Consider the following 13,643-nt stretch of genomic DNA (forward strand, 5'->3'; position numbering starts at 1 on the left):
CGGAAAGTAGGCTTTGATACGAGGTAAGTCTCTTTTCTAACCTTGTAAGAGGGAACTATCCCCATAGGTGAATTAATTAACTTGTGTTTCTATTTGTGGGGGCTACGTACACACGAGGTGACGAGAGTCCGTACGTATCTACTAATTATGCTATTGTCCGGGTAGTCTAGGACCCATATCATGTTATACTTGAATGTTTGCACCCTTAATTGTTAATTTAATTGCTTAAGTCAGATTCAAAATTTATAAAATAACAACAACAATAACAACAACCCAGTATAATCCCACTAGTGGGGTGTGGGGAGGATAGTGTGTACGCAGACCTTACCCCTACCCTAGGGTAGAGAGGATGTTTCCGATAGACCCTTGGCTTCCTCCCTCCAAGAACTCCCCACCTTGCTCTTGGGGTGACTCGAACTCACAACCTCTTGGTTGGAAGTGGAGGGTGCTTACCACTAGAGCAAAAAATTTTAAAAGGTTAAAGTTCACTTACATGAAGTTGTGAATGGAACACTTGACTGTTATTGAGAATTTGCGTTTCTTTAGAGTATTGCCTATTTGTGGAGTGGGCCGAACACCTCGATAGCAGATAGATGCATCTATGATTAGAGCCGTTCAACCCTCGGCAGTACACAATTTAAATATTTTATGTTGGATCGGGTTGTACGACCTCGGTACAATTTGCGCATAAAACATATTTGGAATCATTTATAATTATTATTGCTTCATTGGCTTGAGATATAAATTGTTAAATAATGAAAATAAATTCAGGACATAGTACTTGTGAAAGGATTATCTATTATTTCTTGTTATTGAGTTTTCAGTATTATTCACGAAATCCATGCTTATTTATAAATTTTGGCATCTTATTTTTAGCCCATAGTAAGTGTCAAAGTCGACCCCTCGTCACTATTTCTTCGAGGTTAGACTGGATACTTATTGGCTACATATTGTTTATGTACTCACGCTACACGTTTGCACCTAATGTGCAGAATCTGAGGCAGGTGCATCTGGGTATCAGTCCGGCGCGCACGCTTGATCCCTGTTACGAGACTACACGGTGAGCTGCCTTTTGGGCCGTTCTGCAGCAGCCATAGTCTTTCTTTTATTATTGTTTTATCTATCTCATTTCAGACAGTAGAGTAGTAATCTTTTGTATATACTACTAGTAGCCCATACACTTGTGACACCAGGTCTTGGAACACACTAGTAAACTTGTGGTTTTGGCTTTATTTCTACGGTTATGACTGCATTTAGCTGCTTCTGTTTTAATTATTCTAAATTTTTTATTTATTAAATCTTTTAAATTAAGGAAAGTTATTTACTTGATAAACTTATTAAAATGGGAAATCACTAGATTGGTTAAGGTTGGCTTGCCTAGCAACGGTGTTGGGCACCATAACGACCAAAAATAGAATTGGGTCGTGACAATATGGTATTAGAGCACTAGATTTATGTAGGTCTCACAAGTTATGGGTAGGCCTAATATAGTCTTGCAGATCGGTGCAGAGACGTCCGTACTTATCTTCGAGAGGCTATAAGATGTTAGAAAACTACTCTTTATTCATCTCCTATCGTGCAGTTGATGGTGTACTAAGTTTCTTCCTCTTATTCTATCACTGATGGTGAGAACGCGCATGACAGACGTTCCTGACCTGGGAGGGGCTACTCCCCCTGTTACTAGAGGTCGAGGCAGAGGCCGGGGGAGGGCACCCGCCCGAGGTAGGGGACGAGGGCATCTCAGAGTTGCCCCAGTTGTACCACCAGTGGATCCAGTAGAGGATCCCATTGTTGAGGAGCAGGACGAGGTGGCCGTAGCAGAGCCAGCCCCGGTCAATTTCATTTCAGCACTAGGCTTTCAAGAGGTCATGGGCCGCATGCTAAGGTTCATAGATACTATGACCCAGGTTAGTTTATTTCCAGTAGACCCAGCCACATCTCAGGTGGGAGGGGGAGCACAAACCCCTACTGCTCAGGCTCTAGGGCATATGGCTGCCATATATTAGACCCCGGATGCACTACCTGTGGGTGGTGCCCTGCCATTTGCAACAGCGACACCTGAGCCTAGACCATCTGTGGCAGGCGAACCGCAGAAACTATTGGATAAATGGACTAGGCTACACCCTTATATCTTTGGAGGTGAGCGACATGAGGATACCCATGATTTCATTGATTGGTGCAAGGACAAACTGCATAACATAAGGATATTGGAGTCATATGGGGTGGATTTCACTACTTTCCAGTTGGAGGGCAGGGCCCGTAGGTGGTGGCAATCTTACCTTCTTGGAAGACCAGTAGGTTCTCCTCCCATGACTTGGAACCAATTTACACATCTATTCTTGGATAGGTATATCCCACCCTCTCAGAGGGAAGAGTTGCGGTTCTAGTTTGAGCAGCTCCAATAGGGCCAGATGTCAGTGACCGATTATGAGGCGAGATTTTCTGAGTTGTCTCGACATGCACTTATGATACTACCTACTGAGGCAGAGCGAGTGCGGAGGTTTGTTGCAGGGTTGCACTCAGGTATTCATGTTACTATGGCCCGGGAGGTTGAGATAGGGACTTCCTATCAGCTAGTAGTGGATATTGCTCGGAGGATTGAGGGTTAACATCATAAGGGTAGAGAGCAGATGCAGCGGGACAAGAGGGTCTGTTATTCCGGATTATTTAGAGGTGCCCCGGCTGGGGGAAAAAGGTCAGTTCATGAAGGGTAAGCCCAGCAGGCCCACATATCTAGCACCGCCGCCTCCTTGGGGTGCTCCAGCGTGACCCTATTTTAGTACCATGCCAGAGAGTTCTTACCGCCCACCAGCTATTCAGGGTTCTTCCAGCGCCTACTTCAGTTCCATGCCAGAGAGTTCTTATCGCCCACCAGCCATTCGGGGTTCTTCCCGTGGGTATTCAGGCCATCATGGTCAGACTTCAGGATAAAAGATCACCGCACTGAGAGGTTGTTTCGAGTGCAGGGATCCCAGTCATGTACGGAGGTTCTGCCTCAGGTATCGGGGCAAGGCAGTACAACATGGTCATCAGCCCATGATTTCAGCACCAGCCGCCCGACCGCCTAGAGGCGGAGGACAGGCGGGTAGGGGCCGTCCTAAAGGTGGAGGCTAGGCAGGGGGAGGTCAGCCAGCTACTGTTCAGACAGGCAGAGGCCAACCAGTCGGCGCTCCAACTAGGTTATATGATTTTCTGTCCAGACCAGATGTAGTGGCCTTAGATGTCGTGATCACTGGTACTATTTCTATGTGCGGTACGGATGCTTCAGTATTGTTTGATCCAGGGTCTACCTATTCATATATGTCATCTCTATTTTCCCATTTCCTGGATATTCCTCGTGAGTCCTTGGGTACTTCTGTTTATGTGTCCACTCCTGTGTGCAAGTCTATTGTTGTGGATCAGATCTATCGGTCTTGTGTGGTCACATTCTATGGTTATGAGACTAGAGCGGATCTCATGTTGCTCGATATGACCGACTTTGAGGTTATCCTGGGCATGGACCGGTTACCTCCATATAATGCCATCCTTGATTGCCATGCCAAGACTGTTACCTTGGCGATGCCAGAGTTGCCTAGATCTGAGTGGAAGGGTTCGTCTGTCAGCACACCTTCTCGGATCATCTCTCTTATGAAGGCTCAACACATGGTCGAGATGGGTTATTTGGCTTATCTAGCCTATGTTCGGGATACTACCGCATAGTCTCCGATGATTGATTCAGTACTAGTAGTCTGGGAGTTCTCTGATGTGTTTCCTTCTGATCTTCCAGGCATGCCACCAGATTGTGATATCGATTTCTGCATTGATGTGGCTCCAGGTACCGAGCCTATATCTATTCCATCGTACCGTATGGCTCTGAAAGAGTTGAAGGAGTTGAAGGAACAACTTGAGGAGTTGCTAGCAAAGGGGTTTGTCAGACCAAGTATCGCCTTGGCGTGCACCAGTGTTATTTATGAAGAAGAAAGATGGAACTATGCGGATGTGCATTGATTACCACCAGTTGAACAATATTACCATTAAGAATAAGTACTCGTTGCCGCGTATTGAGGATCTATTTGACTAGTTACAGGGTGCTAGGTGTTCTCTAAGATCGACTTGAGATCGGGGTACCATCAGTTGAAGATTTGGGACTTGGATGTTTCGAAGACAACTTTCCGTACTAGATATGGCCATTATGAGTTCCTAATAATGTCCTTCGGCTTGACTAACGCCCAGCGGCATTTATGGATTTGATGAACAGGGTGTCTTACATTGATTCGTTTGTCATTGTTTTCATTGATGATATTTTGATTTACTCATGTAGCATGGAGGAGCACGAGAAGCATTTGAGAGTGGTGCTTCAGACCTTGCGGGAACAGAAGCTATATGCTAAGTTCTTCAAGTGTGAGCTTTGGCTATATTCTGTAGCATTCCTGGGGCATGTTGTATCAGGCGAGTGTATTAAGGTGGACCCCGAGAAGATTGAGCCAGTTCAGAGTTGGCCTCCTCCTACTAAGGCGACTGAGATCAGGAGCTTCTTGGGGTTAGCATGCTATTATCGCCGGTTTGTAGAGGGTTTCTCATTTATTGAAGCACCTTTGACCAAATTGACCCAGAAGGGTACTCCGTTCCATTGGTCTGATGATTGTGAGGCAAGCTTCCAGAAGCTCAAGACAGCTTTGACTACAATGCCCATTCAAGTGTTACCTTTCGGCTCGAGGATGTATACTTTGTATTGCGACACTTCACGCGTTGGTTTGGGTTGTGTATTGATATAGGAAGGGTGAGTTATTGCATATGCTCCACGTCAGCTAAAGCCCCATGAGAAGAATTATCGTGTGCACGATTTGGAGTTGGTCACGATTGTTCATGCTCTTAAGATCTGGAGGCATTATCTTTTTGGAGTGTCCTGTGAGGTTTACACTGATCATCGCAGCTTGCAGTATTTGTTCAGGCAAAGGGATCTCAATTTGAGGTAGCGCAGATGGCTTGAGTTACTGAAGGATTATGATATCACCATTCTTTATCATCCGGGCAAGGCGAATGTAGTCGTGGATGCCTTGAGCAGAATGGCAGAGAGTATGGGTAGCTTGGCATTCATTTCAGCAGAGGAGAGGCCACTAGCTTTGGACATTCAGTCCTTGGCTAACAGACTTGTGAGGTCAGATATTTTAGAGCCCAGCCGAGTTCTTTCATGTGTCGTTGCTCAATCTTCACTATTGGAGCAAATTAGGGCCCGACAGTTTGATGATCCACACTTGATGGTTCTCAGAGAGACGGTACTACAGGGTGGTGCCAAGGAGGTTACTATCGGCGAGGATGGTGTACTGCGACTCCAGGATCGTCTATGTGTTCCCAACGTCGATGGCTTGAGGAAGAGGATTCTAGAGGAAGAACACAAATCTTGGTAATACATTCATCCAGGTGCTATGAAGATATATCGTGACCTAAGACAACACTATTGGTGGCGGTGGATGAAGAAAGACATAGACGAGTATGTAGCTAGATGCCTAAATTGCCAGCAGGTTAAGTATGAGCACCAGAGGCCAAGTGGCCTACTTCAATAGATGACTATACCTGAGTGGAAGTGCGACCGCAATACTATAGATAGTTGGGTTGTCGCGGACCTTGCAGAACTTCGATGTAGTTTGGGTCATTGGTGATAGATTGACCAAGTCGGTACACTTCATCCCAGTTGTGACTACGTATACTTTAGAGAGGTTGGCCCAGATTTATATTTAAGAGATAGTTCGGTTGCATGGTGTGCCTTTTTCCATTATATCGGACAGAGGCCCTCAGTTCACCTGACATTTCTGGAGAGCAGTACAGAGTGAGTTGGGGGACCCCTGTAGAGCTCAATATAGCATTTCATCCACAGACCGACGGACAGTCGGAACGGACAGTTCAAATCTTGGAGGACATGCTCAGAACATGTGTGATTGACTTTGGAGGGCAGTAGGATCGATTTTTGCCCTTGGCTGAGTTTGCTTACAACAACTGTTATCAGTCTAATGTCGAGATGGCTCTATTTGAGGCTTTATATGGTCGTCGATGTCTTTCTCCCATAGGGTGGTTTGAGCCCGACAAGGATAAGTTATATGGTACTCATTTTGTGAATGATGCCTTGGAAAAGGTAAAGTTGATTCAGGGGCGACTTCGCACAACACAGTCCAGATAGAAGAGTTACGCGGATCATAAGGTGTGTGATTCATAATTTATGGTGGGTGAAAAAGTTCTCTTGAAGGTTTCACCGATGAAGGGAATCGTAAGGTTCGGGAAGAAGGGCAAGTTGAGCCCAAGGTTTATAGGCCCATTTGAGGTTTTGAAACGAGTTGGGGAAGTTGCTTACGAGATTGCTTTGCCGCCCAGTCTATCGGGAGTTCATTCGATTTTTCATGTATCCATACTCCAGAAGTATCATGCCGACCTGTCACATGTGTTGGACTTTCACACGATTTAGTTAGATGAGAGCCTGGGTTATAAGGAGGAGCCGGTTGCCATTGTTGATAGGCAGGTTCGCCAGTTGAGGTTCAAAAGGATTTCTGCGGTAAAGATTCAGTGGAGGCGCCAACCAGTCGAGGAGGCGACTTGGGAGTCCGAGGAGGACATGCGGAGCAGATATCCACACTTATTCAGCACTCCAGGTATGATTCTAGACCCGTTCGAGGACGAATGTTTGTTTAAGAGGTGGAGAATGTAACGACTCGACCGGTCATTTTACCTTTTTAGAACCCTGTTCCCCTAAATAATACTCCCCGTATGTGCTTTTACTATTTTGTGACTTGCGAGGGTGGTTAGTTCGTGATTTGAAAGGATTCGGGTTGAAATTAGAATATTTGGTTCCTTAAGGTTGGCTAAAAAGGCCAAGTTTGATTTCAGTCAACGTTTTGTGTAGACGACCTCGCAATCAAGATTTGACGGTTCCAATAGGTTCGTATGATGATTTCGGACTTGGGCGTATTTTGGATCGGTTTTGGATGACCCGGGAGCATTTCAGCGCCTAATAGTGATTCTTGGTTCTTTAAAGATTTTTGAAGTTCTTTTAATTTGGTTTAAAGTAAGTTTTGATGATATCGAGTTCCAAATGAAATTTCGAGACTGGGAATACTTCTGTAATGTCATTTAAGACTTGCACACAACATTTGGTATCATTCCGAGTAGTTTAAGTATATTTTGGCGCGTTGGGAGTAAATTAAAAAACTTGAAGTTCATATTTTGATTCAATTGGTTTGGGTGTGATTCTTAGTTTTGATGTTGTTTTGTGTGTTCCGAGAGTACGAGCGAGTCCGTTTAATGATTTCAAACTTGATGGTACGTTCAGGTGGGGTCACGGGGGCCTAGGGTATTATGACACTTCACGCTTTGGTTTGGGTTGTGTATTGATACAGGAGGGGCGAGTTATTGCATATGCTTTATGTCAGCTGAAGCCCCATGAGATGAATTATCCTCTGCACGATTTGGAGTTGGCCGCGATTGTTCATGCTCTTAAGATCTGGAGGCATTATCTTTTTGGAGTGTCCTATGAGGTTTACACTGATCATCGCAACTTGCAGTATTTGTTTAGGCAAACAGATCTCAATTTGAGGCAGCACAAATGGCTTGAGTTACTGAAGGATTATGATATCACCATTCTTTATCATCCGGTCAAGGCGAATGTAGTCATGGATGCCTTGAGTAGAAAGGCAAAGAGTATGGGTAGCTTGACATTCGTTTCAGCAGAGGAGAGGACACTAGTTTTGGACATTCAGTCCTTGGCTAACAGATTTGTGAGGTTGGATATTTCAGAGCCCAGCCGAGTTCTTGCATGTGTCGTTGCTCAATCTTCACTATTGGAGAAACTTAGTGCCCGTCAGCTTGATGATCCACACTTGATAGTTCTCAGAGAGACGGTACTAAAGGGTGGTGCCAAGGAGGTTACTATCGGCGAGGATGGTGTTCTGCGACTCCAACGTCGTCTATGTGTTCCCAACGTCGATGGCTTGAGGAAGAGGATTCTAGAGGAAGCACACAACGCTCGGTATTACAATCATCCAGGTGCTACGAAGATGTATCGTGGTCAGAGACCACACTATTTGTGGCATCGGATGAAGAAAGACATAGTCGAGTATGTAGCTAGATGCCTAAATTTCTAGCAGGTTAAGTGTGAGCACCAGACGCCAGGTGGCCTACTTCAACAGATGATTATACCTGCGTGGAAGTGGGAGCGCATTACTATGGATTTCGTAGTTATGTTATCGCGGACCTTACGGAAATTCGATGCAGGTTGGGTCATTGTTGACCGATTGACCAAGTCGGCATACTTCATCCCGGTTGTGACAACGTAAACTTCAAAGAGGTTGGACCAGATTTATATTCAGGAGATAGTTTGGTTGCATGGTGTGTCTGTTTCCACCATATAAGACAGAGGCCCTCAGTTCACCTCACATTTCTGGAGAGCAGTACAGAGTGAGTTGCGGACCCGTGTAGAGCTCAGCACAACATTTCATCCATAGACCGACGGGTAGTCAGAGCGGACAATTCAGATCTTGGAGAACATGCTCAGAGCATGTGTGATTGACTTTGGAGGGTAGTGGGATCGATTTATGCCCTTGGCCGAGTTTGCTTACAACAACAATTATCAGTCCAGCATCGAGATCGCTCCATTTGAGGCTTTATATGGTCGGCAATGTCGTTCTCCCATCGGGTGGTTTTAGCCCGGCGAGGCTAAGTTATATGGTACTAATTTGGTGAATGATTCCTTGAAAAAAGTAAAGTTGATTTAGGAGCGACTTCGCACAGCACAGTCCAGACAGAAGAGTTACGCGGATTAGAAGGCGCATGATTTATCAGTTATGGTGGGTGAAAAAGTTCTCTTGAAGGTTTCACCGATGAAGGGAATCATGAGGTTCGGGAAGAAGGGCCAGTTGAGCCTAAGGTTCATAGGCCCATTTGAGGTGTTGAAACGAGTTGGGGAGGTTGCTAATGAGATTGCGTTGCCGCCCAGTCTATCGGGAGTTCATTCGATTTTTCATGTATCCATGCTCTGGAAGTATCATGCCGACCTTTCACATGTGTTGGACTATAGCACGATTCAGTTAGATGAGAGCCTGGGGTTATGAGGAGGAGCCAGTTGCCATTGTTGATAGGCATGTTCGCCAGTTGAGGTCCAAGAGGATTTCCGTGCTAAAGGTTCAGTGGAGGGGCCAACCAGTCAAGGAGGCGACTTGGGAGTCCGAGGAGCACATGCGGAGCAGATATCCACACTTATTCAGCACTCCAGGTATGATTCTAGACCCGTTCAAGGATGAATGTTTGTTTAAAAGGTAGAGAATGTAACGACCCGACTGGTCATTTTGCTTTCTAGAATCCCATTCCCCTAAATAAAACTCCCCGTGTGTGCTTTTACTGTTTTGTGACTTGCGAAGGTGGTTAGTTCATGATTTGGAAGGGTTCGGGTTGAAATTGGAACATTTGGTTCCTTAAGGTTGGCTAAAAAGGCCAAGTTTGACTTCGGTTAACGTTTTGAGTAGACGACCTCGAAATCGAGATTTGACGGTTCCAATAGGTTTGTATGATAATTTCAGACTTGGGCGTATGTTCAAATCGGGTTTTGGATGACTCGGGAGCATTTCGGCACCTAATAGTAAATGTTGGTTCTTTAAAGGTTTTTAAAGTTCTTTAAATTTGGTTTGAAGTAGATTTTGGTAATATCGAGCCCCAAATGAAATTCCGAGATCGGGAATACTTCAGTAATGTCATTTAAGACTTGCACGCAATATTTGGTATCATTCCGAGTAGTTTAAGTACGTTTCGGCGCATTGGGAGTAAATTCAAGAACTTGAAGTTCATATTTTGATTCAGTTGGTTTGGGGTATGATTCTTAGTTTTGATATTGTTTTGTGTGTTCCGAGAGTTTGAGCGAGTCTGTTTTATGATTTTAAATTTGTTGGTACGTTCGGTGGGGCCCGGGGGCCTCGGGTATTGCGACGCTTCACGTGTTGGTTTGGGTTGTGTATTGATGCAGGATGGGTGAGTTATTGCATATGATTTACGTCAGCTGAAGCCCCATGAGAAGAATTATCCCGTGCACGATTTGGAGTTGGCCGCGATTGTTTATACTTTTAAGATCTGGAGGCATTATCTTTATGGAGTGTCCTGTGAGGTTTACACTGATAATCGCAACTTGCAGTATTTTTTCAGGCAAAGGGATCTTAATTTGAGGCAGCGTAGATGGCTTGAGTTACTGAAGGATTATGATATCACTATTCTTTATCATCCGGGCAAGGCGAATGTAGTCGCGGATGCCTTGAGGAGAAAGGCAAAGAGTATGGGCAGCTTGGCATTCATTTCAGCAGAGGAGAGGCCACTAGCTTTGGACATTCAGTCCTTGGCTAACAGACTTGTGAGGTTGGATATTTCAGAGCCCAGCTGAGTTCTTGCATGTGTCGTTGGTTAATCTTCACTATTGGAGCAAATTAGGACCCGACAGTTTGATGATCCACACTTGATGGTTCTCAGCGAGACAGTACTACAGGGTGGTGCCAAGGAGGTTACTATCGGCGAGGATGGTGTTCTGCGACTCCAGGTCATATATGTGTTCCCAACGTCGATGGCTTGATGAAGAGGATTCTATAGGAAGCACATAGCTCTCGGTATTCCATTCATCCAGGTGTTACAAAGATGTATCGTAACCTGAGACATAACTATTGGTAGCAGAAGATGAAGAAACACATAGTCGAGTATGTATCTAGATGCCTAAATTGCCAGCAGGTTAAGTGTGTGCACCAGAAACCAGGTGGCCTACTTCAACAAATGACTATACCTGAGTGGAAGTGGGACCGCATTACTATGGATTTCATAGTTGGGTTTTTGCGGACCTTGCAAAAGTTCAATGCAGTTTGGGTCATTATTGACAGATTGACCATGTCGGCACACTTCATCCTAGTTGTGACTACGTATACTTCAAAGAGGTTGGCCTAGATTTATATTCAGGAGATAGTTCGGTTGCATGATGTGCATGTTTCCATCATACCAGACAGAGACCCTCAGTTCACCTCAAAGTTTTGGAGAGTAGTACAGAGTAAGTTGGGGACCCGTGTAGAGCTCAGCACAACATTTCATCCACATACCGACGGACATGCTCTGAGCATGTGTGATTGACTTTGGAGGGTACTGGGATAGATTCTTTCACTTGGACGAGTTTTCTTACAACAACAGTTATCAGTCCAGAATCGAGATGGCTCCATTTGAGGGTTTATATGATCGGCGATGTCGTTTTTCCGTCGGGTGGTTTGAGCACGGCGAGGCTAAGTTATGTAGTATTGATTTGGTGAAGGATGCCTTGGAAAAGGTAAAGTTGATTCAGGAGCGACTTCATACAGCATAGTCCAGACATAAGAGTTACGCGGATTAGAAGGCGCGTGATTTATCATTTATGGAGGGTGAAAACATTCTTTTGAAGGTTTCGCCGATGAAAGGAATCATGAGGTTCGGGAAGAAGGGCAAGTTGAGGCCAAGGTTTATAGGCCCATTTGAGGTGTTGAAATGAGTTGGGGAGGTTGCTTACGAGATTGCTTTGCCGCCCAGTCTATCGGGAGTTCATCCGGTTTTTCATGTATCCATGCTACGGAAGTATCATGCCGACCTGTCACATGTGTTGGACTTCAGCACGATTCAGTTAGATGAGAGCCTGGGTTATGAGGAGGATCCAGTTGCCATTGTTGATAGGTAGGTTCGCCAATTGAGGTCCAAGAGTATTTCCGCGGTAAAGGTTCAGTGGAGGGGCCACCTAGTCGAGGAGGTGACTTGGGAGTCCGAGGAGGAGATGCGGAGCAGATATCCACACTTATTCAACACTCCAGGTATGATTCTAGACACATTCGAGGATGAACGTTTGTTTAAGTGGTGGAGAATGTAACAACCCGATCGGTCATTTTTGCTTTCTAGTACCCCGTTCCCCCAAATAAAACTCTTTGTATGTGCTGTTACTGTTTTGGTTCCTTATGATTGGCTAAAAAGGCCAACTTTAACACCGGTCAACGTTTTATGTAGACGACCTTGGAATCGAGATTTGACGGTTCCAATAGGTTCGTATGATGATTTCGGACTTGGGCGTGTGTTCGGATCGGGTTTTGGATGAACCGTGAGCATTTCAGCGCCTAATAGTGAATGTTGGTTCTTTGATAATTTTTGAAGTTCTTTAAATTTAGTTTGAAGTAGGTTTTGGTGATATCGAGGTCTAAATGGAATTTCGAGACCTGGAATAGTTCTGTAATGTCATTTAAGACTTGCACGCAAAATTTGGTATCATTCCGAGTAGTTTAAGTACGTTTCGGCGCATTGGGAGTAAATTGAAGAACTTAAATTTCATATTTTGTTTCAATTGGTTTGGGGTGTGATTCTAAGTTTTGATATTGTTTTGTGTGTTCCGAGATTTCGAGCAAGTCCGGTTTATGATTTCAAATTTGTTGGTACGTTCGGGTGGGGCCCCGGGGGCCTCAGGTATTGCGATGCTTCACGCGTTGGTTAGGGTTGTGTATTGATGCAGCAGGGGTGAGTTATTGCATATGCTTTACGTCAGCCGAAGCCCCATGAGAAGAATTATCCTGTGCACGATTTGGAGTTGGCCGCGATTGTTCATGCTCTTAAGATTTTGAGGCATTATCTTTACGGAGTGTCCTGTGAGGTTTACACTGATCATCATAGCTTGCAGTATTTGTTCAGGCAAAGGGATCTCAATTTGAAGCAGCACAGCTGGGTTGAGTGACTGAAGGATTATGATATCACCTTTATGTATCATCCGGGCAAGGTGAATATAGCCGTGGATGCCTTGAGCAGAAAGGCAGAGAGTATGGGTAGCTTGGCATTCATTTCAGCAGAGGAGAGGACACCAGCTTTGGACATTCAGTCCTTGGCTAACAGATTTGTGAGGATGGATATTTCAGAGCCCAGCCGAGTTCTTGCATGTGTCGTTGCTCAATCTTCACTATTGGAGAAAATTAGTGCCCGTCAGCTTGATGATCCACACTTGATGGTTCTCAGAGAGACGGTACAAAGGGTGGTGCCAAGGAGGTTACTATCGGCAAGGATGGTGTTCTGCAACTCCGGGGTCATCTATGTGTTCCCAACGTCGATGTCTTGAGGAAGAGGATTCTAGAGGAAGCAAACATCTCTCGGTATTCCATTCATCCAAGTGCTATAAAGATGTATCGTGACCTGAGACAGCACTATTGGTGGCAGCGGATGAAGAAAGACAAAGTCGAGTATGTAGCTAGATGCCTAAATTGCCAGCAGGTTATGTATGAGCACCAGAGGCCAGGTGGCCTACTTCAACAGATGACTATACCTGAGTGGAAGTGGGAGCGCATTACAATGGATTTTGTAATCGGGTTGTCGCGGACCTTGCGGAAGTTCGATGCAGATTGGGTCATTGTTGATAGATTGACCAAGTCAACACACTTCATCCTAGTTGTGCCTACGTATACTTCAGAGAGGTTGGCCTAGATTTATATTCAGGATATAGTTCGGTTGCATGGTGTGCCTGTTTCCATCATATCAGACAGAGGCTCTCAGTTCACCTCACATTTCTGGAGAGTAGTACAGAGTGATTTGGGGACCCGTGTAAAGCTCAACACAACATTTCATCCACAGACCGACGGACAGTCGGAGCGGACAGTTCAGGTCTTGAA

The 13,643-nt window shown here is 45.1% G+C and overlaps 1 protein-coding gene across 1 annotated transcript; it reads left to right on the forward strand.

The window, feature by feature from the left end:
* The first annotated feature begins 7,637 nt into the window (after nt 1–7,637).
* On the forward strand, nt 7,638–8,108 carry LOC138900153 (uncharacterized). The gene has a single exon (XM_070186866.1). It carries the CDS (start codon nt 7,638–7,640, stop codon nt 8,106–8,108), a length of 471 nt encoding a protein of 156 aa, XP_070042967.1.
* Nucleotides 8,109–13,643: the final 5,535 nt, after the last annotated feature.

The sequence above is a fragment of the Nicotiana tomentosiformis genome, chromosome 10 (genome assembly GCF_000390325.3).
Source record: "Nicotiana tomentosiformis chromosome 10, ASM39032v3, whole genome shotgun sequence".
Lineage (NCBI taxonomy): Eukaryota > Viridiplantae > Streptophyta > Magnoliopsida > Solanales > Solanaceae > Nicotiana > Nicotiana tomentosiformis.